The following is a 27,069-nucleotide window of genomic DNA, read 5'->3' as shown; positions in this document are numbered from 1 at the left end:
TAGTCATGTGATCATGGACACATGACTAGGTCACATGTTCGGATCACCTCCCTAGGGAGGACGGACATTCTGATGGCGTCCGCTGCGACTACCACACGGGTCAGTTTTAGGACTGTGTTATATTTTGTGTGTATATAAGACAGATTTTTGTTAATGTGTTTGTATATGTTGCTGAAACGCGTAGCAAAATAAATAGTATTGGTCATTTACGGACCTGTGGTCTGTATCTTTTGGTTTAACCCTTGGAGCGCGGGGAAGATTTTTGCTTCTTTTGTGGTGATTTTTGAACTCGTGGTACAGTGTTTAACAGTGTTTATTAATGCACCCCATCATTGTGATGGGTGAGGAGGTGCGTTAAAAAACGTGAAGCCACAAATATAGAACAGACAGCTTTTGAGAATCATAACATTAAAAAACGTGCGTTCCAGCTCAGGTCTGAGTAACCCCATTAAAATCAACCAGAGCGATCTACCGCAGTTAATATGGTGCTCAGGACGCTGCACTGTTAGCGGTAAAAAGCGGTCTGTGTGTCTGAGAGTGGCCTACAGGGCTACAAACAAATTGTCATATAGTGTAAGAAATGAGTCATGTTTGGAATGATTACACCAAGGGGCAGATCATGTATGGAAATTTGTTTTGCAGCTGTATGCAGCATGGTTTAGGTATGGGTACTGGGGTGGGGCAGAGCTGAACTTTTTGCATCCGGGCCCCTGGGCCTTTAATTACGCCCCTGGTCTGTAGTGATATTAATCAATGTCTCTCAATATACAGGATTACACAGTAGTGAAGAAGACCTCTAGTGATGGCTGTTGGGCCCCCATATGTGATGGATGGGGAAGACCCCTGAGCCCAATCACAAGGCCCCCACCTCACCCCCTGATACATGAGGACATCAATGTACAGAAGATTCTAGAACTCACCAAGAAGATGATTGAGCTGCTGACTGGAGAGGTGATGGTGCAGGGAATGCTGGGACATTATACAGTAACAGCACTGGAGGCTTCTGGGTGATGACTGTATATTGTGTTGTCAGGTTCCTATAAGGTGTCAGGATGTCGCTGTATATTTCTCCATGGAGGAGTGGGAGTATTTAGAAGGACACAAGGATCTGTACAAGGAGGCCATGATGGAGGACTACCAGCCGCTCCCATCACCAGGTGACAGGACTAAATACACGGGGACTTTATTATCTGTATGTAAAGAATGACTTCAGTGTCTGTCTGTGTTTCCTCCAGTTCCATCCAGTAAGAGAAGCCCACCAGAGATATGTCCCCGTCCTCTTCTTCCACAGGACCATCAGGTAGATGGAGATGTCCCTCTAAACTGTAGAAGGCTGTGAAGCTCTTGTCTTCAGTCTTATTAGATGTCTTCTCCTTGTGTGATGAGGCCGGTGGAGATGGCAGGATTACCGCTGACCAGAGACATTACATGTTGTCTGGATCTTCTCCCAGTTTTCTGGCGGTGGAGACTGCTGGTGGGAATAAGGAGCCAACAGGTTGGATTTATATCTATCTGCTCCTTCATTTCCCCCGAGACAAACAGTGGATGTATCTGGTAGACGCTGATCTCCTCCACTGAGACAACGTGCAGCGTGTCTAGCCATGCCAGATATACATGTGTATGAGGTTCCTGGGGGGTCATTGACCCGTCATCTAATATCTATGTCCGGCTTCTAGACCTGCAGCTATGTGGCTCAGATAACTACTCCAGTCAGGTCATTTGGAGTTTTCATGATGATTAATGATCATTTCACACGACTTCTCCAACCGTCTGCTGACTTTTACAATATTTGTCTCACAGCTTTTGGATCAGGATGAAGATCTGACTGATATTAATACTACAGAGACAATTGTGATGGTCAAAGAGGAGTTTGAAGAGGAGATTCCTACAGGTAACCGCCCAGGTGAGTAGTAACCACTAAATACAGCAGAGAGGAGTCACCGATTCTCCTCGGTCAGCGGCTGCAGATAGTTCTGTAGATTCATAAGCTCTGGGATCTGTCAGTTTCCGCTGGATGTTCCCCCATTCATCCAAAGTACAAACTAAATGTGGCTGACATGTGATACCGTTCTAGGCGCTAACACATGATGGGCATCTATAATATGGGTGTAATTATGGGCACCACATCATAATAATGACCCGATTATCTTCTGTATTGTATCCATTATTTAGAAGAATAAATGTTTTGAAATAGATGAGTGTAAAATCCATCTGTAGTCCTGATATATAATATATCTATGTGAACGAGGCCGATTCCTTCATTGTTTGCTGTCAGTACTATTGAGATAAGAATATCTTCCCAATTTTAGAACTAAGTAAACTCTATTACTCTATCTCCTAATGAAATGTTCTCTTGCACATTGGTTGTCATGGAGATGTGGAGAGGGAGGAAGATAACACCTTGGTGTCAGAACATCAAGATCTACTGGTCCTCTCTCTGAGGTCTACTGTTAGATTGTGATCTAATTGCTTATTTCTGTCTAATTGCATTTTGCTATGTGACCTGTAATTTATATAGAAATGTCAATATCATTTTTCTTATGTTCAATAATGGTAAAATCAGCTTTATTCTTGGCAGGTGACGGTACCAGGAGCTCAGAGGGACGTCTGATATCTGTAGATTTTGAATTGGATGATAATGGTAGACAAGATGCATATGAAGAACCTGCCATTGTCCCAAATATACCTTCAGCCCTTCATAGCAAAGATCCATCATCTAGTGCTTTTATACAGGCCCCATCCTCTGATCCATCACAGACTGTTAAGCAGAAGAAAAGTTACAGAAGAGGAGAACATCAAAGAGCTCACACAGGGGAGAAGCCATTTTCATGTTCGGAATGTGGGAAATGCTTTACTACCAAAGAATATCTTGTTATACATCAGAGAATTCACACAGGAGAGAAGCCATTTTCATGTTCGGAATGTGGGAAATGTTTTACTTATAAAGCAAATCTTTTTGTACATCAGAGAACCCACACAGGAGAGAAGCCGTTTTCATGTTCAGAATGTGGGAAATGTTTTACTAGCAAAGCAAATCTTGTTATACATCAGAGAAGTCACACAGGAGAGCAGCCATTTTCTTGCTCAGAATGTGGCAAATGTTTTATTCATAAAGCATATCTTGTTGCACATCAGAGAACTCACACAGGAGAAACGCCATTTTTATGTTCAGAATGTGGGAAATATTTTACTAGAAAATCAAATCTTGTAACGCACCAGAAAATTCACACAGGGGAGAAGCCAGTTTCATGTTCAGATTGTGGCAAAGGTTTTACTAGCAAATCAAATCTTGTAACGCACCAGAAAATTCACACAGGAGAGAAGCCATTTTCATGTTCAGATTGTGGCAAAGGTTTTGCTCACAAAGCAAATCTGGTTAGACATCAAAGAACTCACACAGGAGAAACGCCATTTTTATGTTCAGAATGTGGGAAATATTTTACTAGCAAATCAAATCTTGTAACGCACCAGAAAATTCACACAGGGGAGAAGCCATTTTCATGTTCAGAATGTGGCAAAGGTTTTGCTCACAAAGCAAATCTGGTTAGACATCAGAGAAGTCACACAGGGGAGAAGCAAGTTTCATGTTCAGAATGTGGGAAACATTTTACTCTGAAATCAAATCTTGTTAAACATCAAAAAGGTCACACAGAAGAGAAGGCTTATTGATGTTCACTAGGAAATCACCAGTTTTTAAATATCCAAGTACTCACACAGAAAAGTGACTATTTTTTTGTTAAACTCCTCTGATTAGCAAATGCTCCAAAACAAGCAAAAACTGCTACGATTGGATGTTAACTAAAGGTCATTAAGGACTTTTTTAGATCTGCTGTAAACAGTGCCTTTTTTTACAACTGCAACAGGGCGAAGGTTTGGAACTTCTTATTCTGGCTTTTTTCTAATAGCTATTTTACTAAGGCAGCTGCACACGACCATATTTCTGCGCAAAACGCAGAGAATACAGTCCATTGATTTCAATGGGTTCATTCTTGGGCCCCTTTCACGTGACCCAGAAAATCGTGCGATTTTTGTGCGGTATGAGATGCACAAATCTGGCATGCATATGAACGCAATTCTTTTGAATGGGGTCATTTACATGAGTGTTTTTTTTTACATCAGGGAAGTCATACAGGAGAAAAGTGTTTTTCATGTTCAGATTGTAGGAAATATTTTTACTATCAAATCTTGTTACGCCCCTGCGTGTGGACACTGCATGTGGTACGCAGGAGAAATAAATTGAACATGCTCTATTTCTCCACATATCATATGTGGCCCTTAAAGGGCTGTTCGTATGCAGGCATTGCGAAGGGGCAGCAATTCCCCGCAGAGTGGGGGAATTTGAAAAAAACATAAACCACACTGCTACTCAGTCCCGAACAGCAGAACGAAAGGTCTGCGATTAGGGATGAGCGAGTATACTCGCTAAGGCACTACTCGCTCGAGTAATGTGCCTTAGCCGAGTATCTCCCCGCTCGTCCCTAAAGATTCGGGGGCCGCCGCAGCTGACAGGTGAGTTGCAGCGGGGAGCAGGGGAGAGCGGGTGGGAGAGAGAGATCTCCCCTCCATTCCTCCCCGCAGCTCCCCGCCCCGCGCCGGCCCCCGAATCTTTAGGGACGAGCGGGGAGATACTCGGCTAAGGCACATTACTCGAGCGAGTAGTGCCTTAGCGAGTATACTCGCTCATCCCTATCTGCGATGCATACAATGCATGGGATACTCGCAGCGTTACATGCTTACACTCGTGTGAATGAGCCCTAAAGATAGTTTCACATGGGCGAGGGCAATATCGAGCCGTGAATCAGCCATGTGAATGTCCCAGAGATGTGAGGCGTTTTCATGTGAAACAAACCTCGCATCACTGCAGGGATGAAGGGAATCGCAAAGCTCTGCCATAGCTTTCAACAGGGCGGCGCTGCTGCCGATACGCTTTGATTTGTTGCCTGCAGAGCATCGCATTGCGGTGGTATGCAGGAAAGCATTGCTCATGTGTATGACTCACAGCGCACAAATCTGGTGGAGTCTTCTCGGCCGTATCAAACCGGCCTAACGGAGAAACCACGTCATACAAGAGAAAAGGCAAATAGTGTCCAGGACAAAATGATGGGGATAAAAATAATCGAAAGGTTGTTTCCAACTGATCTCTATTTTATTTTTGGCTCCACGACCGTGAGGGATGGTTAGGAGTTCTGTTTATTTAATGGCAACATTTTGGGGTATAATAACTTATATTTTCTACCATTCAGGGCTTGTTCATACATCCGTATATCGGCCGGGTTTTCACGCCCAGCCTATATACGGTGTCTCTATCTGCAGGGAGAGGAGGCAAGCCGGGCCGGGAGCAGTGCAATAGGAGGGGTGGGGGCGGAGCTAAGTTTCAACCCGCCCCCTCCCATTGGAAATAGTGGCAGAGAATGGGCGGATGCTCAGTGCACTGCTCCTCCCCCTGCAGAAAGAGACACCGTATATCTGCCGGGCGTGAAAACCCGGCCGATATACGGACGTGTAAATAAGCCCTCTGTCTGTGACATAACTAACGAGTAATCTTCATTCTGCAGGTGAGTGCAGTTACTGCAATACCATGTGTTTAGAGTTATATAAAAATAGCGTGAGGCAAAAGTCAGGACACACCCATTTAACTGGTGTAATAACGAAAAAAGTTTTAATTGGGAGGGAGGCTGCATTTTTTTTATGGAGATGTTTTTATATTTATTTTATCTATATCTATAATGTATTCCTGGGAAAAACTGGGCACTCCACGCCCTCTTTAGATTCTATAGATTTATATGGAGATAAGAAAAATAAATCTGGTCTTTAGAAGGTCTTACAATTAGGTGAATAGGGTCAACTACTCAAGAGCATTTGGCATCTGGTTGCTACTTTCCCTCTTACCTCGTATGGAAGCCGTAAAGGTGTTTTTAATTTTTCACACACTGCTTCTGCATTTTGCCCTACGTTCTCTTAATGACTCGGTGTAATTTGTCATGTGTTCTTCATTTGAGGTTATATTTACCTGATGTTAAGATCTGCCTATAACCAGATGTTTATTATGTCCTGAAACCTATATACTTGTGTACAATAAAAGCATTTCTCATTAAAGATAGTTAGCATTAATATGTTAGAACATTTTTATTTTTCTATCAGTTTAGCTTAGTGCTGGCTTGTTTTTTGGGGGGCAGTATGTATTTTTTTTATTGCAAGCATTTTGGGATACATGCAACTTTTTGAACCCTTTATTTTCAGGAAATGCGATATGTACTTTTTAAGCGTTTTTCCTTCACATAGTAAACCAATGTGACGTTTTTTTGTTTTGCTTATTTTTACATTTTATTACATTTTTTTCAATTTAAAAAAAAAAAAACTTTTTAAAAACAACGATGGAGTAAAGATAATAAAGACTCATTCTGTGCAATATGATTTCACATGCAAATAGAGTTCAATATGTATCGAAAAATAAAAAAAGTATGAAAATCTGAACTCAAAGCCTGATATTATTAAATGTGGGGAAAAAAACTAGAAATGGGAGGAGTTATAGGAATATTAGTTTTTCCTCCAATAGAAGGACATTAAGCAGACTCGGGTTAGACGGCCTTTTTACCCCTTAGTGACCAGCCCATAATGTTTCTACATCCTAGTTAAATGGGCTTTTTATCCCCGAGGACGTAAAAACCAGCTTCCTGTGGGAATTAAAACCGCGTGGCCTATGGACATGACAGCTCCATGCTGTCAGTGCCAAGAGGTAGATAACAACATGGAGCTGTCATGGGGGGCCTTGGGGAGTCCCCCACCCTCCGGCAATGCAATCGGCGCAAAGATTCAGCTGCCCTCATGGATTGAATCTATGGGGCAGCTGAGATTACTCACCCTGGTCTTCCATGCCATCCTGTGGTGATTTGGTCCTCCAGCACCTGACGCCGCTTTCTCTGCATGTATGACAGGCATCATATGTCAGCCGCATGCACAGAAGGCCATAAGCCTTGGCAAATTTGAAATCTCCTGGCTGCCAGCTCCTGAAGGTAGCCGGGAGGCAGGAGATGTCACCGGGATACTGCGGTGAGCGGTGCCCGAGTCTGTGATCGCCGTTACCCACGTCATCACTGTGCGACGGAGGATGGGGGGGGGAATATAAACAAAAAAAGGTGTACTGCGCATGACCGCCTGTGTGAATATGCAGTTATGCGCAGTACATTACGTGGCCGTACGCAGGGCCACAGCCAGGTTCACAGCTGGGATCTGCTGTGGGCCTCTGCAAGCAGATCCCACATCCGGCCGTATGAGCCGGGCGTTATTGAGACCGCTACCTGTAGTACGTAATTTACAAGAAGCCTTGGGAACGCTCGCCTTCCTGCAGTTCCAGGAGCAGCTTGTTGGGCGCCTTCTGTGTGAGACCGTCGCACCTCATCAAGCTTACGAAGCCTCACAGAGCACCACTTTTTACACCCCATCCCTGCCGCTGGGGTCAAGAAATAACCCCCAAAAAAGCATGGGAGGAAGAGGGGATACTATGTTTTGGCCGGAATACATCTAGCCGCTGCACAAGCTCCTATGGGAGCCCATGGCAGCGGCCGTAGGTGGGAGGGAGTTTAGCAGCATGGCTGCTAAACTTCCTCCCTCTGTTCTCCCCCCCCACTCGTGCAGGCTTACCTCTCCCCCCCCCCCCTTTAGTTCTGTGCAATGGACATTGATGTTATGGACAAGAGGCGGGATGGCCCCTCCCATTGCACAGAACGAAAGGGGAGGAAGACAGGTAAGCCTGCAATGAGGAGGGAGGGGAAATGGGAGATGGCCTGGAAATGGGAGATTGCGCCGTCCTTACCAGGCTATATAAACGGGCGCACAAACGTTTGAGTTGTGCGCCCGTTCACCCAATCTTTCACTTACAACGAAGCGTATATTGGCTGGCTGTGAAAACAGCCGGCCAATATGCGCTCTTGTGAACGAAGCCTTAGGGTGAATTCACATGAACGTATATCGGCTCGGTTTTCACGCCGAGCCGATATACGTCGTACTCGTGTGCAGGGGGGGGAGGATGGAAGAGCCTTAGAGCAGGAACTGAGCTCCCGCCCCCTCTTTGCCTCTTCTCCGCCCCTCTGCATTATTTGCAATGGGGAGAGGCGGGACGGGGGCGGGGCCAATTCGCACCACTTAGCCCCGCCCTGCCCCGCCTCTCCCCATTGCGAATAGTGCAGAGGGGCGGAGAGGAGGCAGAGAGGGGGGCGGGAGCTCAGTTCCTGCTCCTGGCTCTTCCATCCCCCCCCTGCACACGAGGACAACGTATATCGGCTCGGCGTGAAAACCGAGCCGATATACGTTCGTGTGAACGCACCCTCAGTTTGTCTTTTTTTTATCAGTAGTTCCACTACTGCGTTTGTACACAGAATACACAGAATGATGAAAAAAGGGAATTTCCCTAATTAGTTACATGCTATGTCATTTACATCTGCTAATTGTAATTAACATTGTGGTCAAAAGGTCAAGAATAAACAATAAGTAACATAATTACCGACATCTTGTTGTAAAATCTGATTAATTAGAGATTTCACACAGAAGGAGTGTCAGGACAGGCTATGTGCTCCGCAGTACAACAGTCCATGCACTACTAATCCCAACATTCTGGCCAAAAAGGTCGGCCTATCTGAGTCAAACTCAAAGGATGAGCATGATGATGATACTGACCCTGGTATGCCCTAGCCCCTGGATCTGTAGTAGGTCTGGTGCAGAGTACTGGGGTAGAAAGGGTTAATATGGCCAAACACTCCATCTCTGCTTAGGGAATCTGTTAAAAATGATGTTGAAAAGGACAAATTTGGGATTTATGATGTAATGTTGGAATCTGTAACACTGTATAGATAATGATGTGATAACGTCTGGTGTGTGAACTCTTTATATTCATAGTTGGGGTCCCGTTTCACCTTCTCCATTCTTTGTAGTAACATTATACTCGTAATATGGGACGTGTAGTATCCTTGGTGAGATGTATCGTTGGAAAGGTCACATGTCTAGTTCCATTATAATGCCATTGCAACGGTTAGAATACTGCATTGCAGAATCCTCATGCGTATCATTATAATATGGCCCAGGCGTTATTTTGGATCTGGTATGGTGCTGTAATTCTGACATATGGAGTCTCAATATAATATCATATTTGTTATGTTTTTATGCCTTTCCTATTTTTGTTCACCATTACTATATGGAACGTATAAGTGATGTGGCACTGTGAAATTCACACACTTGCTCCAGGTTTACTATTGGAATTAGAGATGAGCGAGCACATTCGTCCGAGCTTGATGCTCGTTCGAGTATTAGGGTACTCGAGATGTTCGTTACTCGAGACGAACACCACGCGGTACTCGAGTCAATTGCATTTCCTTCCCCGCATGTTTAGCGCCATTTTCTAGCCAATAGACATGGGGGGAAGGCATTACCACTTCCTGCTGTGATGTGCCAGCCCTCTCTTCCCCCCAGTAGTGAGTGGCTGGGCCGATCAGGTGACCGCCGGGTACTTAAACTGGTCCCGCCCGCGGCTCGCCTCAGATGCATGCTGGCAGAGGTTAGGGCAAGTGCTGCTGCTTATACAGGGAAAGTGTTAGCATAGGATCCTGTCTTCAAGAACCCCAACGGTCCTTCTTAGGGCTACTCCTCATCGTGTGCATTATAGTTGTGGCTGGCTGGAAGCACTAGTGCACCATTTATTTTTTTTAAGCATCCCGAGCTGTGCAGGCCATTTCAGCTATACTGTTCTGTGTGTGCTGTGCATAAGGCAGAGTGTAGGGACAGAGCTACTTATATAGGGAAAGTTATACAGTCCTCCTGATCCTCCATACAAGAACCCCAATGGTCCTTCTTAGGGCTACATCTCACCTTGTGCATTATAGTTGTGGCTGGCTGGGAGCAGTCATGCATCCATTTTTGTATTACGCATCTAGGCCTGTTCCCAGCCTTTCAGTAATAGCTTTCTCAGCCTGCAGTGCCGTACAACCAGCTCTCACCGTGAAACTGCACTCTAATATTTCCTAGCCTACTGCAAACTACCGTTCTATGTCTGCAGTGCATTAGACAGAGGTCTCACCGGTAAACAGTACTGTAATATTTCCTGGGCCACTGCAACGTATTTCAGCTCTGCCGCTATGCAGAGCGTCTCACAATACCCTTTCCTTGGTGGGGTTGAGATAGCCACAGTTACCAGCACTATCCACTGGCTTTAGAGTCTTCTCTCACTCCACACAGCCTCTCTTATCTACAAGTCTCTGCGAGCAGTAAATTACCCCTAGGTATTAGCGCAAGACAGCGGGTTAATTTTTTCAAGTCACAGCATAGAGCCTCCGCTATCTACAAGTCTATGTGTGCGCTGAATTAAGGCCCAGTTGTCAGTGCTGTACAGTGGGGTAATTTATTTGGGCCCTGCTCTATCCTTAATCCGCCATGATGAGGAGTAGCGGTAAGGGTCAAGGATGCGGATGTCCAAGTGAGGGTGTGGGCATAGGCCGAGTTTCTGGGCGTGGTAAATCACAGCCGGCTGCTGCGGGATTAGGAGAGAGGCAAGTTTCTGGGCTCCCTAGCTTCATATCACAATTTACGGGTCAACGTGGTAGACCTTTATTACAAACAGAGCAGCATGAGCAGGTCCTGTCATGGATGGAAGAAAACGCGTCCAGCAATGTGTCGACCACACAATCTTCTCCGCAGTCCACTACTCCCGGCCTAGGCACTGCAACTCTGAATCCAATGGCTGCTACTCCTCCTTCCTCCCAGCCTCGTCACTCCAGGAAAAGGAGAGACTCTGAGCAGGCAGACTCCCAGGAACTGTTCTCGGGTCCCTGCCCTAAGTCGGAAAAAACGGTTCCTCACCCGAGTTTCTTGTGACCGATGCCCAACATTTGGAAATTTCCCTGAGTCCGGGTGATGAGGCTGGGCACTTCCGGCAACTGTCTCAAGAGCTTTTTGTGGAAGAGGAGGATGAAACACAGTTGTCTGTCAGTGAGGTTGTTGTAAGGGCAGTAAGTCCAAGGGAGGTGCAGACAGAGGATTCAGAGGAAGAGCTGCTGGACGATGAGGTGACTGACCCCACCTGGCTTGCTAAGCTTCAGAGGGGGAGGCAAGTGCAGCAGCAGGACAGGGCCACTGGAAGAGGCAGTGGGGTGGTCAGGGGGAGAGACAGGGCCAGAGCAAATAATCCCCCAACTGTTTCCCACAGCACCTCCTCACAGCAAGCCTCCGTGCAGAGGGCTAGGTGTTCAGAGGTGTGAATGTTTTTTAGTGAGAGCGCGGACGTCCAATGAACAGTGGTGTGCAACCTGTGCTGCACTAAGATCAGTCGGGAGCCACCACTACCAGCCTCACCACCACCAACATGCGTAGGCGTATGATGGCCAAGCACCCCACAAGGTGGAACGAAGGCCATTCATGGCCTCCGGGTAACACCACTGCCTCTTCCCTTGTGCCACAACCTGGCACACAGATCCAATCCCCCTCTCAGGATGCAAGCACAAGCACCTCCTGGCCTGCACCCAAACCCTCACCTCCATGGTCCTCCACTGCCTCCAGCAATGTCTCCCAGCAGAACGTTCACCTGTCGCTAACACAAGTGTTGGAGTGAAAGCGGGAATACGCCACCACCCACACGCATGCACAATCTTTAAACGTGCACATTGCAAAATTACTAAGCCTGGAGATGATGCCATACAGGCTAGTCGAAACTGAGGCTTTCAAAAACATGAATGCAGTGGCGGTCTCCAGTCACTACAATTCTTCCTGGTGCGCCATCCCCGCCCTACACCAGCATGTCTCCTGCAACATAAACCGTGCCCCCACCAACGCTGTTACTGGGAAGGTCTACTTAACGATGGACACGTGGACAAGTGCTGGCGGGCAGGGACACTACATCTCCCTGAAGGCATATTGGGTGAACTTGGTGGAGGCTGGGACCGAGTCAGAGCCTGGAACTGCTCATGTGCTACCCACACCGAGAATAGCAGGTCCTACCTCGGCGATGGTTACTCCGTCGTATTATCACTCTTCCTCCTCTGCCACCTCCACCTCTCAATTAAGAAGTGTGAGCACATCACCAGCAGTCAGTAGCGCGCGGTGCGGCAGCACTGCGGTGGGGAAGTGTCAGCAAGCCGTGCTGAAACTAATCAGCTTAGGTGACAAGAGGCACACCACCCCCAAGCTGTTACAGGGTCTGACGGAGCAGACCGATCTCTGGCTTTCTCCAACCAGGCATGGTCGTGTGTGACAATGGCCATAACCTGGTGGCGGCTCTGCAGCTTGGCAGCCTCACACACGTGCAAAGCCTGGCCCACATGTTCAATCTGGTGGTTCAGCGGTTTCTGAAAAAGTACGCCCCCTTGTCTGACCTGCTCGGCAAGGTGCGCCACGTGAGCGTACATTTCCGCAAGTCCACCATGGATGCAGCCAGGACATTGCAACATCGCTTTCAGCTGCCAGAGCACCAACTGCTGTGCGACGTGCCCACGCGCTGGAATTCTACGCTGCACATGTTGGCCAGAGTTTATGAGCAGCGTAGAGCAATTGTAGAATACCAGCTGCAGCATAGCCGGCAGAGTGGTAGTCAGCCTCCGCAGTTCTTCACAGAGGAGTGGGCATGGATGGCCGACATCTGCCAGGTCCTCAGAAACTTTGAGGAGTCTACACAAATGGTGAGTGGCGATGTGGTCTTTATTAGCGTTACCATCCCGCTGCTTTGCCTGCTGAGAAGTTCGCTGCTAAGCTTTAAGGCTGACACTTTGTGGTTAGAACAGGAGATGGGGGATGACAGTATGTTGCTTTATAGCCAGATCACCCTCATGTCTGTATCTCAGTGCATTTTGGAGGAGGAGGATGGGTTAGAGACTGCTGGCCACACTGCAGAGGGTACCCATGGTGCTTCCCTCTCATCTGTTCAGCGTGTATGGGCTGAAGAGGAGGAGGATCATGAAATTCATCCTTCTAGTAAGGACAGCGATGTGTTGCGTACTGTGATTCTGGCACACATGGCTGACTTCATGTTAGGCTGCCTTTCCTGTGACCCTCACGTTAGATTCATTCTGGCCAACACGGATTACTGGGTGTACACCCTTCTCAACCCACTGTATAAGGAGAACCTTTCCACTCTCATTCCCGAAGAGGAAAGGAGTACGAGAGTGATGTAATACCACAGGGCCCTGGGGGAAAAAATGATGCTAATGTTCACATCTGCCAGCGCTAGCAATAGAAGACGTAGTTCAGAGGGCCAACTAGCAGGGGAGCCGTGGGGATCAAGCAGCATGTCCAGCGCAGGCAGGGGAACACTCTCCAAGGCCTTTGCCAGCTTTATGGCTCCCCAGCATGACTGTGTCACCACTCCCCAGTCAAGGCTGAGTCGGAGGGAGCACTGTAAAAAGATGGTGAGGGAGTACATAGCTGATCGTACCACCATACTCCGCGATCCCTCTGCTCCATACAACTATTGGGTGTGAAAGCTGGACACGTGGCACAAACTTTCGCTGTACACACTGAAGGTGCTGGCCTGCCCTGCCGCTAGCGTGTTATCAGAGAGGGTGTTTAGTGTTACTGGGGGGATCATCACGGATAAGCGTACCTGCCTGTCAACTGACAGCACCGACATGCTTACACTCATTAAGATGAACAAATGCAGGATTTCCCCAGACTTCTCTTCTCCACCAGTGGAAAGCAGCGGATCATAAGATTTTTTAGCTGCAACAGGAGAAATATGCATCCTCTATCACCCCAAAAAAAGGGAGAAGTAGCTTGGTCTATCCCTCTCGGAACTTACTCCTCCTCCTCTTAAAACAGCATGTAATCATGCTGAACTGCCAATTTTTCTGCGGGCCAAAAGGCTCTGTTAAAACCAATTTTTTCGGAGGGCTGCCTCCAGGCTCTGTTGCGAATTAAGCAACAATGAGCTCTATCTTTAAAAAATGTTTATGGGTTTCACCTGCCCTCCGGGTAAACCAATTTTTTAGCGGTACACTTATATTTTTAGTACACCAATTTTTCAGGCCTTCGCTTATACTCTTGGCAAACTAATTTTTCCAGGCTTCGCCTATACTCTTGGTAAACTAGTTTTTTCTGGTGTTCGCCTATACTCTTGGTACACCAATGTTTCAGGGGTTCGCCTATACTCTTGGTACACAAATTTTTTTAGGTATTCGCCTATACTCTTGGTACACCAATGTTTCAGGGGTTCACCTATACTCTTGGTACACAATTGTTTTCAGGTGTTCGCCTATACTCTTGGTACACCAATGTTTCAGGGGTTCGCCTATACTCTTGGTACACCAATGTTTCAGGGGTTCGCCTATACTCTTGGTACACCAATGTTTCAGGGGTTCGCCTATACTCTTGGTACACAATTTTTTTTCAGGCGTTCGCCTATACTCTTGGTACACCAATGTTTCAGGGGTTTGCCTATACTCTTGGTACACCAATGTTTCAGGGGTTCGCCTATACTATTGGTACACAAATGTTTCAGGGGTTCACCTATACGCTTGCTACATAAAGGTTTGAGGGGTTCGCCTAGTCTGTGGGTACAGAAATCTTTCAATGGTTCGCGGATACACTTGCTACAGAAATGTTTGAGGAGTTCGCCTATACTCTTGCTACATAAATGTTTCAGGGATTCACCTTTACACTTGCTACAGCAAGGTTTCAGGGTTTTGCCTATACTCTTGCTACAGAAATGTTTCAGGGGATCGCCTATACTATTGCTAGAGAAAGGTTTCAGGGTTTCGCCTATACTCTTGCTACAGAAATGTTTGGGGGGTTTGCCCATACGCTTGCTACAGAAATGTTTCAGGTGTTCGGCTATACTCTTGGTACAGAAATGTTTCAGGGTTTCGCCTATACTCTTGCTACAGAAATGTTTCAGGGGTTCGCCTATACTCTTGGTACACCAATGTTTCAAGGGTTCGACTATACTCTTGGTACACCAATGTTTCAGGGGGTTTGCCTATATTCTTGGTACACCAATGTTTCAGGGGTTCACCTAAACTCTTGGTACACAAATTTTTTAGGGGTTCGCCTATAATCCTGGTACACCAATGTTTTAGGGGTTCGCCTATACTCTTGGTACACAAATGTTTCAGGGTTTCGCCTATACTCTTGGTACACCAATGTTTCAGGGGCTCGCCCATACTCTTGGTGCACAAATGTTTCAGGGGTTCGCCTGTACACTTGCTACATAAAGGTTTGAGAGGTTTGCCTATACTGTGGGTATAGAAATGTTTAAGGGGTTGGCCGATACACTTCCTACAGAAATGTTTGAGGAGTTCGCCTATACTCTTGCTACAGAAATGATTCAGGGGTTCGCTTCCACACTTGCTACAGCAAGGTTTCAGGGTTTCGCCTATACTCTTGCTACAGAAATGTTTCAGGGGTTCGCCTATACTATTGCTACAGAAAGGTTTTAGGGTTTCGCCTATACGCTTGCTACAGAAATGTTTGAGGGGTTCGCCTATACGCTTGCTATAGAAATGTTTCAGGTGTTCGCCTATACTCTTGGTACACAAATGTTTCAGGGGTTCGCCTATACTCTTGGTACACCAATGTTTCAGGGGTTTGCCTATACTCTTGGTACAGAAATGTTTCAGGGGTTCACCTATACCCTTACTACATAAAGGTTTGAGGGGTTCGCCTATACTGTAGGTACAGAAATTTTCAGGGGTTCGCAATACACCTACTACAGAAATGTTTGAGGAGTTCGCCTGTACTCTTGCTACATAAATGTTTCAGGGGTTCGGCTTTTCCATTGCGGTGTTCAGCTGTCTGGCACATAAACAGAATAAATTGGGCAGAAGTGTGGGCAGAGGCCGAGGTCCTGGGCGGGGTGAAGCTCTGCCATGTTTGGGCACTCTCATTTCTTCATGTTTAATACTGGCCTTGGGTTTCATGGGCTCGCCTATGCTGTGGGTGCACAAAAGTTTTCAATGGCGGTGTTCAGCTGTCTGGTACAAATACACTGAATGACTTGGGTAGGGTGCAGTCGGCTTTCCCATCGTGGTGTGCAGCTGGGTCATACAAGGTAGGGTCTGGGACCGAGCCTGACCCTGGGCCCACTCATGTACTTCCCACACATAGGATGGTGGGTCCTGCCTCGGTCACGGTTTCTTGGGCTTATTATGCCACCTCCCTCTCCTGCTTGGGGTCTGGGGATCAGCACTGGTTGACATGTATTTGCTCTTGTGTTACCACAGCTATCTGAGACACTGATTTGGACCAATCTGAAGAAGTGTAACTGAATGAATGAGACGTTCACAGCAGTACTAGCATCCAAGTCCACTTTATGCCCACGATTGTAGAGGGTGTGGGCAGAGGCCGAGGTCCTGGGGGGGGGGAGGGAATGCAATTGTGCCAGGTTTGGCCTGTGGAACTTCTTCATGGTACATCCAGTCTTTGGAGCAATGAAAGCAACTGTAACTGATTTAATGAGACGTTCACAGGATCACTGTATACCTGTGGTAGCTACTTTTGTGACAACTCCTGCTTCAAACCAATCTTTGGTGTTAATATGCGTTGCTGCATTGTGGAGATGTGTAGAAGTGCTGGCATCTGAGTCCCCTTTATGCCAATGTTTGTGGCTCCTGACAATTTTGTGACGGAGGTGGCACTGTATTGGAATGATGATCGTACGTCAATCTATCATCATTTCTCATTAGCATTGTAGGCTATCACCCACACTTTCGAAGAGGGTCGCTGCCAGGCCCTGCCAACCCTCTGCAGTGGGTGTCTCTGGTTCCTCCCCATGCAAGACGCACTTATAAATAGACATGAGGGTGGTGTGGCTATCAAGCCAGCGTGTGGTATGAGGGCAGCTGAACGCTGCGCAGGGAAAATTTTGTGTGCACTGTGGACGCAGGCTCGTGCGGAGACTTGGACAGCAATGCCAGTATGTAACCCAGGAGAAGAGGCAGCGGTGTCATCCGCAGGCGGTGATTGGCCTTCATTGCACCTAGTGTGGTGCTTAGCTAAGATGTGCCAGCGCGTGTGCCTTGCTGCTTATGGTCGGCCCCAAGTAAATTGTTAGGGGGGTGACGCCAGGCTCTTACCCCCAATTTGGCTTATTAGTGCGACCTGGGAGCCTTAGATGCTGCCCCTGCCATCCCCTATCCATTTCTGTGGCGTTTACGTGACTTTTTGATGTTTTTTAGGTGATTCACACAACCTCCCCTATGCAGAGCATGGGTTACCTTGAAAAATGCTAGAGTCTCCCATTTACTTCAATGGGGTTCGTTACTCAAAATGAGCTCTCAAGCATTACGAAAAGCTCGACTTGAGTAACGAGCACCTTTGGTACTCGCTCATCTCTACTAATGAGGTTTTTTTAAAGTTGACAGAAAAATAAACTTAAAAAAAAAGTTAGCAATCTTTTTTTACCCCGCATTCACACTGAACAATTATTGCTCAAATTCTCTGAATTCGCTAATTCGACTGAACTAATTTTGAGCGATAATTGTTATGTGTAAAGAGGCCTTATATGTCGGTCGGCACCAGATGGATCTTTGGCTTTTATCTAATCCTGAATTAAGGGGAGCATCAGTCTGGTTTGGGTAACACAGGCCCCCTCGGGGTTCTCTCCGTCTTCTGCTGGCAGCTCTACTTCTGCTCCGGTTAGTCTCATCTCTTCCAGGGTTATAAGAAGATCTCCAGAACCTCCAGGACGTCTTCTGGCACCGAGCCTTGGGGGGCTCTAAGGTCTGCTGGGGATTGCTGTCCTGTTGGAGGGTCCGATGCCCCCCGAGCTTCAGCCTCCTCACAGCAGACATGACGGTCTCTCCTGTGGCTTATCTATCTGGTTTTGGCCATATTGGGGTGACTTGTCTTGTGCTTCGGGTGACATCTTGGGGTTCAGGGTAGAAGACCTTCAGTGTTCAGTCCGCATCTAACAGAACAGATGGGCCCTTCAGTGCTGCGGCCACCAGATCTCGCTGCAGGGGGTTTGCAGTCATTCAGGGATTATTGACCATCTTCCTCCTCAGGGATCTTGTGCAGCCGGTGATAGCGCCCCCTTTCTGCCGTGTCCAAGTAATGCAGCTCTGCTGCATGTGCATCACATGAACACGGCTCTGCTACATCCATCCTGACCCCACACATCCCTTCAGCTCACCCAGCAGTGATCACAGCCAGCACAGCAGAATATCCCCTGGTCATGTGACCCCTGACTCCTCCCACACAGGTGATCACATGACGGTGACATCATCACAGGTCCTGGAAGCTGCTGTCCGGCTCTACAGCTGGAGGTCTGTGTGTCCCCTCATGTCAGGTCAGTGGGGAAGAAGAGTATTAACCCCTTCAGGACCGCTGGGGGAGGATTAACCCCTTTTGACCATCTTCCTCCTCAGGGATCTTGTGCAGCCGGTGATAGCGCCCCCTTTCTGCCGTGTCCTTATAGTGTAGCTCTGCCCCATGTAGGTCTCATGCGCGGCTCTGCTCCCTGTGCTCCTTCAGTGATGCCTGCTTACCTGTCCAGCGTCTTCTATTCGGTTCTGCGGATGTGCCGGCCGGCGCTCATGCACAGTATAGAATACGCCACGCCGTTGCTAGGTGATGGCGCTGATCTCACAACCATTGCTGCAATGATGATTGCAGGATTGATGGCTTTCATTGTCTTCAAGGAAGCCGTCCGTGGGGAGACCGCACAAAATCGATTTCCGCTTGTGGACATGAAATTGCATATTGCCGTAGTGTGCTGCGGTTTTTGCAATGCAAATCCCCCCGTCTGCAGGCGGCCTTAATCAGTAGACTATTGAAGTATTTATTTATTTCTCTACCCATCCTGTTCTGGTATTGTTTTAAGTGCAATTTAATCACACCATGTCTGTGCCTTGTCAAAGATATGTGTATGTGTGTGTGCGTGTATATATATATACACATGCCTCTTCGGATCTATATTATCATGCCTGAGGAAGAATCCGGAGAGGCTTGAAAGCTTGCCATAATATGTATTCGGTTAGCCAATGTAAAGGTATCCTATCTACAAGATTACTTGTTTTCTCTTGCTGGGAACAATCACACTTTGGCCTGAAGATACTAACCGGCAAGTAATATGCACTTCAGTTTTCGGGGGCTTAGAGAGAGGGACAATCCTATTATACAGTGACGGACCCCACTGCAGGAGACACCAAACCCAGGGTCCGGGACCCGGTAGGCCGGCTGGTGAAGCATCTCATATGGCTCCATCTATAATCAGCCACCATCCTTCAATCATTATCTTTGCCATTTGTAAGTTCAGATTTCTCCCAGCACTGAAAGGCCAGGTGGCTCTGGGAGTGCAGAACTCACAGAGATAGGAACCTAGGACAGAGCCAATATTAGTGTAGTGTAGGTGTAGTGGGATCAGTATATTAGTGTAGTGTAGGTATAGTGTGATCAGTATATTAGTGTAGTGTAGGTGTATTGGGATCAGTATATTAGTGTAGTGTAGGTGTAGTGTGATCAGTATATTAGTGTAGTGTAGGTGTAGTGGGATCAGTATATTAGTGTAGTGTAGGTGTAGTGTGATCTGTATATTAGTGTAGTGTAGGTATAGTGTGATCAGTATATTAGTGTAGTGTAGGTATAGTGTGATCAGTATATTAGTGTAGTGTAGGTGTAGTGGGATCAGTATATTAGTGTAGTGTAGGTGTAGTGGGATCAGTATATTAGTGTAGTGTAGGTATAGTGTGATCAGTATATTATTGTAGTGTAGGTGTAGTGGGATCAGTATATTAGTGTAGTGTAGGTGTAGTGTGATCAGTATATTAGTGTAGTGTAGGTGTAGTGGGATCAGTATATTAGTGTAGTGTAGGTGTAGTGTGATCTGTATATTAGTGTAGTGTAGGTGTAGTGGGATCAGTATATTAGTGTAGTGTAGGTGTAGTGTGATCAGTATATTAGTGTAGTGTAGGTGTAGTGGGATCAGTATATTAGTGTAGTGTAGGTGTAGTGTGATCTGTATATTAGTGTAGTGTAGGTGTAGTGGGATCAGTATATTAGTGTAGTGTAGGTATAGTGTGATCAGTATATTAGTGTAGTGTAGGTGTAGTGGGATCAGTATATTAGTGTAGTGTAGGTGTAGTGTGATCAGTATATTAGTGTAGTGTAGGTGTAGTGGGATCAGTATATTAGTGTAGTGTAGGTGTAGTGTGATCTGTATATTAGTTTAGTGTAGGTGTAGTGGGATCAGTATATTAGTGTAGTGTAGGTGTAGTGTGATCAGTATATTAGTGTAGTGTAGGTGTAGTGTGATCAGTATATTAGTGTAGTGTAGGTGTAGTGTGATCAGTATATTAGTGTAGTGTAGGTGTAGTGTGATCAGTATATTAGTGTAGTGTAGGTGTAGTGCGATCAGTATATTAGTGTACTGTAGGTGTAGTGGGATCAGTATATTAGTGTAGTGTAGGTGTAGTGGGATCAGTATATTGGTGTAGTGGGATCAGTATATTAGTGTAGTGTAGGTGTAGTGTGATCAGTATATTAGTGTAGTATAGGTGTAGTGGGATCAGTATATTAGTGTAGTGTAGGTGTAGTGGGATCAGTATATTAGTGTAGGTGTAGTGGGATGAGTATATTAGTGTAGGTGTAGTGGGATCAGTATATTAGTGTAGTGTAGGTGTAGTGGGATTAGTATATTAGTGTAGTGTAGTGGGATCAGTATATTAGTGTAGTGTAGTGGGATCAGTATATTAGTGTAGTGTAGGTGTAGTGGGATCAGTATATTAGTGTAGTGTAGGTGTAGTGGGATCAGTATATTAGTGTAGTGTAGGTATATTGTGATCAGTATATTAGTGTAGTGTAGGTGTAATGTGATCAGTATATTAGTGTAGTGTAGCTGTAGTGGGATCAGCATATTAGTGTAGTGTAGGTGTAGTGGGATCAGTATATTAGTGGAGTGTAGGTGTAGTGGGATCAGTATATTAGTGTAGTGTAGGTGTAGTGGGATCAGTATATTAGTGTAGTGTAGGTGTAGTGTGATCAGTATATTAGTGTAGTGTAGGTGTAATGGGATCAGTATATTAGTGTAGTGTAGGTGTAATGGGATCAGTATATTAGTGCAGTGTAGATGTAATGTGATCAGTATATTAGTATAGTGTAGGTTTAGTGGGATCAGTATATTAGTGTAGTGTAGGTGTAGTGGGATCAGTATATTAGTGTAGGTGTAGTGGGATCAGTATATTAGTGTAGTGTAGGTGTACTGGGATCAGTATATTAGTGTAGTGTAGGTGTAGTGGGATCAGTATATTAGTGTAGTGTGGGTGTAGTGGGATCAGTATATTAGTGTAGTGTAGGTTTAGTGGGAAAAGTATATTAGTGTAGTGTAGGTGTAGTGTGATCAGTATATTAGAGTAGTGTAGGTTTAGTGCGATCAGTATATTAGTATAGTGTAGGTTTAGTGGGATCAGTATATTAGTGTAGTGTAGGTGTACTGGGATCAGTATATTAGTGTAGTGTAGGTGTAGTGCGATCAGTATATTAGTGTAGTGTAGGTGTAGTGGGATCAGTATATTAGTGTAGTGTAGGTGTAGTGTGATCAGTATATTAGTGTAGTGTAGTGTAATGTGATCAGTATATTAGTGTAGTGTAGGTGTAGTGTGATCAGTATATTAGAGTAGTGTAGGTTTAGTGGGATCAGTATATTAGTGTAGTGTAGGTGTAGTGGGATCAGTATATTAGTGTAGTGTAGGTGTAGTGGGATCAGTATATTAGTGTAGTGTAGGTGTAGTGGGATCAGTATATTAGTGTAGTGTAGTTGTAGTGGGATCAGTACATTAGTGTAGTGTAGTTGTAGTGGGATCAGTACATTAGTGTAGTGTAGGTGTAGTGGGATCAGTACATTAGTGTAGTGTAGATGTAGTGTGATCAGTACATTAGTGTAGTGTAGGTGTAGTGTGATCAGTATATTAGTGTAGTGTAGGTGTAGTGGGATCAGTATATTAGTGTAGTGTAGGTGTAGTGGGATCAGTATATTAGTGTAGTGTAGGTGTAGTGGGATCAGTATATTAGTGTAGTGTAGGTGTAGGGGAATCAGTATATTAGTGTAGTGTAGGTGTAGTGGGATCAGTACATTAGTGTAGCGTAGGTGTAGTGGGATCAGTATATTAGTGTAGTGTAGGTGTAGTGGGATCAGTACATTAGTGTAGTGTAGTTGTAGTGGGATCAGTACATTAGTGTAGTGTAGTTGTAGTGGGATCAGTACATTAGTGTAGTGTAGGTGTAGTGGGATCAGTACATTAGTGTAGTGTAGGTGTAGTGGGATCAGTATATTAGTGTAGTGTAGGTGTAGTGGGATCAGTATATTAGTGTAGGTGTAGTGGGATCAGTATATTAGTGTAGTGTAGGTGTAGTGGGATTAGTATATTAGTGTAGTGTAGTGGGATCAGTATATTAGTGTAGTGTAGTGGGATCAGTATATTAGTGTAGTGTAGGTGTAGTGGGATCAGTATATTAGTGTAGTGTAGGTGTAGTGGGATCAGTATATTAGTGTAGTGTAGGTGTAATGTGATCAGTATATTAGTGTAGTGTAGCTGTAGTGGGATCAGCATATTAGTGTAGTGTAGGTGTAGTGGGATCAGTATATTAGTGGAGTGTAGGTGTAGTGGGATCAGTATATTAGTGGAGTGTAGGTGTAGTGGGATCAGTATATTAGTGTAGTGTAGGTGTAGTGTGATCAGTATATTAGTGTAGTGTAGGTGTAATGGGATCAGTATATTAGTGTAGTGTAGGTGTAATGGGATCAGTATATTAGTGCAGTGTAGATGTAATGTGATCAGTATATTAGTATAGTGTAGGTTTAGTGGGATCAGTATATTAGTGTAGTGTAGGTGTAGTGGGATCAGTATATTAGTGTAGGTGTAGTGGGATCAGTATATTAGTGTAGTGTAGGTGTACTGGGATCAGTATATTAGTGTAGTGTAGGTGTAGTGGGATCAGTATATTAGTGTAGTGTGGGTGTAGTGGGATCAGTATATTAGTGTAGTGTAGGTTTAGTGGGATCAGTACATTAGTGTAGTGTAGTTGTAGTGGGATCAGTACATTAGTGTAGTGTAGTTGTAGTGGGATCAGTACATTAGTGTAGTGTAGTTGTAGTGGGATCAGTACATTAGTGTAGTGTAGGTGTAGTGGGATCAGTACATTAGTGTAGTGTAGGTGTAGTGGGATCAGTACATTAGTGTAGTGTAGGTGTAGTGGGATCAGTATATTAGTGTAGTGTAGGTGTAGTGTGATCAGTATATTAGTGTAGTATAGGTGTAGTGGGATCAGTATATTAGTGTAGTGTATGTGTAGTGGGATCAGTATATTAGTGTAGGTGTAGTGGGATCAGTATATTAGTGTAGGTGTAGTGGGATCAGTATATTAGTGTAGTGTAGGTGTAGTGGGATTAGTATATTAGTGTAGTGTAGTGGGATCAGTATATTAGTGTAGTGTAGTGGGATCAGTATATTAGTGTAGTGTAGGTGTAGGGGGATCAGTATATTAGTGTAGTGTAGTGGGATCAGTATATTAGTGTAGTGTAGGTGTAGGGGGATCAGTATATTAGTGTAGTGTAGGTGTAGTGGGATCAGTATATTAGTGTAGTGTAGGTATATTGTGATCAGTATATTAGTGTAGTGTAGGTGTAATGTGATCAGTATATTAGTGTAGTGTAGCTGTAGTGGGATCAGCATATTAGTGTAGTGTAGGTGTAGTGGGATCAGTATATTAGTGGAGTGTAGGTGTAGTGGGATCAGTATATTAGTGTAGTGTAGGTGTAGTGGGATCAGTATATTAGTGTAGTGTAGGTGTAGTGTGATCAGTATATTAGTGTAGTGTAGGTGTAATGGGATCAGTATATTAGTGTAGTGTAGGTGTAATGGGATCAGTATATTAGTGCAGTGTAGATGTAATGTGATCAGTATATTAGTATAGTGTAGGTTTAGTGGGATCAGTATATTAGTGTAGTGTAGGTGTAGTGGGATCAGTATATTAGTGTAGGTGTAGTGGGATCAGTATATTAGTGTAGTGTAGGTGTACTGGGATCAGTATATTAGTGTAGTGTAGGTTTAGTGGGAAAAGTATATTAGTGTAGTGTAGGTGTAGTGTGATCAGTATATTAGAGTAGTGTAGGTTTAGTGGGATCAGTATATTAGTATAGTGTAGGTTTAGTGGGATCAGTATATTAGTGTAGTGTAGGTGTACTGGGATCAGTATATTAGTGTAGTGTAGGTGTAGTGCGATCAGTATATTAGTGTAGTGTAGGTGTAGTGGGATCAGTATATTAGTGTAGTGTAGGTGTAGTGTGATCAGTATATTAGTGTAGTGTAGTGTAATGTGATCAGTATATTAGTGTAGTGTAGGTGTAGTGTGATCAGTATATTAGAGTAGTGTAGGTTTAGTGGGATCAGTATATTAGTGTAGTGTAGCTGTAGTGGGATCAGTATATTAGTGTAGTGTAGGTGTAGTGGGATCAGTATATTAGTGTAGTGTAGGTGTAGTGGGATCAGTATATTAGTGTAGGTGTAGTGGGATCAGTATATTAGTGTAGTGTAGGTGTACTGGGATCAGTATATTAGTGTAGTGTAGGTGTAGTGGGATCAGTATATTAGTGTAGTGTGGGTGTAGTGGGATCAGTATATTAGTGTAGTGTAGGTTTAGTGGGAAAAGTATATTAGTGTAGTGTAGGTGTAGTGTGATCAGTATATTAGAGTAGTGTAGGTTTAGTGGGATCAGTATATTAGTATAGTGTAGGTTTAGTGGGATCAGTATATTAGTGTAGTGTAGGTGTAGTGGGATCAGTATATTAGTGTAGGTGTAGTGGGATCAGTATATTAGTGTAGTGTAGGTGTACTGGGATCAGTATATTAGTGTAGTGTAGGTGTAGTGGGATCAGTATATTAGTGTAGTGTGGGTGTAGTGGGATCAGTATATTAGTGTAGTGTAGGTTTAGTGGGATCAGTACATTAGTGTAGTGTAGTTGTAGTGGGATCAGTACATTAGTGTAGTGTAGTTGTAGTGGGATCAGTACATTAGTGTAGTGTAGTTGTAGTGGGATCAGTACATTAGTGTAGTGTAGGTGTAGTGGGATCAGTACATTAGTGTAGTGTAGGTGTAGTGGGATCAGTACATTAGTGTAGTGTAGGTGTAGTGGGATCAGTATATTAGTGTAGTGTAGGTGTAGTGTGATCAGTATATTAGTGTAGTATAGGTGTAGTGGGATCAGTATCTTAGTGTAGTGTATGTGTAGTGGGATCAGTATATTAGTGTAGGTGTAGTGGGATCAGTATATTAGTGTAGGTGTAGTGGGATCAGTATATTAGTGTAGTGTAGGTGTAGTGGGATTAGTATATTAGTGTAGTGTAGTGGGATCAGTATATTAGTGTAGTGTAGTGGGATCAGTATATTAGTGTAGTGTAGGTGTAGGGGGATCAGTATATTAGTGTAGTGTAGTGGGATCAGTATATTAGTGTAGTGTAGGTGTAGGGGGATCAGTATATTAGTGTAGTGTAGGTGTAGTGGGATCAGTATATTAGTGTAGTGTAGGTATATTGTGATCAGTATATTAGTGTAGTGTAGGTGTAATGTGATCAGTATATTAGTGTAGTGTAGCTGTAGTGGGATCAGCATATTAGTGTAGTGTAGGTGTAGTGGGATCAGTATATTAGTGGAGTGTAGGTGTAGTGGGATCAGTATATTAGTGTAGTGTAGGTGTAGTGGGATCAGTATATTAGTGTAGTGTAGGTGTAGTGTGATCAGTATATTAGTGTAGTGTAGGTGTAATGGGATCAGTATATTAGTGTAGTGTAGGTGTAATGGGATCAGTATATTAGTGCAGTGTAGATGTAATGTGATCAGTATATTAGTATAGTGTAGGTTTAGTGGGATCAGTATATTAGTGTAGTGTAGGTGTAGTGGGATCAGTATATTAGTGTAGGTGTAGTGGGATCAGTATATTAGTGTAGTGTAGGTGTACTGGGATCAGTATATTAGTGTAGTGTAGGTTTAGTGGGAAAAGTATATTAGTGTAGTGTAGGTGTAGTGTGATCAGTATATTAGAGTAGTGTAGGTTTAGTGGGATCAGTATATTAGTATAGTGTAGGTTTAGTGGGATCAGTATATTAGTGTAGTGTAGGTGTACTGGGATCAGTATATTAGTGTAGTGTAGGTGTAGTGCGATCAGTATATTAGTGTAGTGTAGGTGTAGTGGGATCAGTATATTAGTGTAGTGTAGGTGTAGTGTGATCAGTATATTAGTGTAGTGTAGTGTAATGTGATCAGTATATTAGTGTAGTGTAGGTGTAGTGTGATCAGTATATTAGAGTAGTGTAGGTTTAGTGGGATCAGTATATTAGTGTAGTGTAGCTGTAGTGGGATCAGTATATTAGTGTAGTGTAGGTGTAGTGGGATCAGTATATTAGTGTAGTGTAGGTGTAGTGGGATCAGTATATTAGTGTAGGTGTAGTGGGATCAGTATATTAGTGTAGTGTAGGTGTACTGGGATCAGTATATTAGTGTAGTGTAGGTGTAGTGGGATCAGTATATTAGTGTAGTGTGGGTGTAGTGGGATCAGTATATTAGTGTAGTGTAGGTTTAGTGGGAAAAGTATATTAGTGTAGTGTAGGTGTAGTGTGATCAGTATATTAGAGTAGTGTAGGTTTAGTGGGATCAGTATATTAGTATAGTGTAGGTTTAGTGGGATCAGTATATTAGTGTAGTGTAGGTGTACTGGGATCAGTATATTAGTGTAGTGTAGGTGTAGTGCGATCAGTATATTAGTGTAGTGTAGGTGTAGTGGGATCAGTATATTAGTGTAGTGTAGGTGTAGTGTGATCAGTATATTAGTGTAGTGTAGTGTAATGTGATCAGTATATTAGTGTAGTGTAGGTGTAGTGTGATCAGTATATTAGAGTAGTGTAGGTTTAGTGGGATCAGTATATTAGTGTAGTGTAGCTGTAGTGGGATCAGTATATTAGTGTAGTGTAGGTGTAGTGGGATCAGTATATTAGTGTAGTGTAGGTGTAGTGGGATCAGTATATTAGTGTAGTGTAGGTGTAGTGTGATCAGTATATTAGAGTAGTGTAGGTTTAGTGGGATCAGTATATTAGTGTAGTGTAGTTGTAGTGT

The 27,069-nt window shown here is 44.5% G+C and overlaps 2 protein-coding genes across 2 annotated transcripts in view; both read left to right on the top strand.

Moving 5' to 3' along the window:
• The first annotated feature begins 480 nt into the window (after positions 1-480).
• Positions 481-4,418, top strand: LOC136629172 (gastrula zinc finger protein XlCGF57.1-like). The gene is made up of 5 exons (XM_066605334.1): positions 481-951; positions 1,034-1,157; positions 1,236-1,300; positions 1,801-1,903; positions 2,579-4,418. Exons 1-5 carry the CDS (start codon positions 754-756, stop codon positions 3,667-3,669), a joined length of 1,581 nt encoding a protein of 526 aa, XP_066461431.1. The 5' UTR covers positions 481-753; the 3' UTR covers positions 3,670-4,418.
• Positions 4,419-18,196: 13,778 nt separating this feature from the next.
• Positions 18,197-27,069, top strand: part of LOC136629147 (oocyte zinc finger protein XlCOF7.1-like) — a 43,637-nt gene continuing 34,764 nt past the window's right edge. Inside the window, exon 1 of the mRNA XM_066605298.1 lies at positions 18,197-18,256. The gene's annotated coding sequence lies outside the window, so the exon portion shown is untranslated. The remainder of the gene's footprint in view (positions 18,257-27,069) is intronic.

Source organism: Eleutherodactylus coqui, chromosome 5, assembly GCF_035609145.1.
Source record: "Eleutherodactylus coqui strain aEleCoq1 chromosome 5, aEleCoq1.hap1, whole genome shotgun sequence".
Taxonomy (NCBI): Eukaryota; Metazoa; Chordata; class Amphibia; order Anura; family Eleutherodactylidae; genus Eleutherodactylus; species Eleutherodactylus coqui.
This window is presented reverse-complemented; position numbering and strand designations above follow the sequence as displayed.

Excerpts from the sequence above, each read along its gene's own strand:
- LOC136629172 (XM_066605334.1), top strand. The coding sequence starts at position 754 with ATGTCTCTCAATATACAGGATTACACAGTAGTGAAGAAGACCTCTAGT. Across the intron at positions 952-1,033 it reads TTGAGCTGCTGACTGGAGAG|GTTCCTATAAGGTGTCAGGA; the intron begins GTGATGGTGCAG and ends TTGTGTTGTCAG. Across the intron at positions 1,158-1,235 it reads CCAGCCGCTCCCATCACCAG|TTCCATCCAGTAAGAGAAGC; the intron begins GTGACAGGACTA and ends TGTTTCCTCCAG.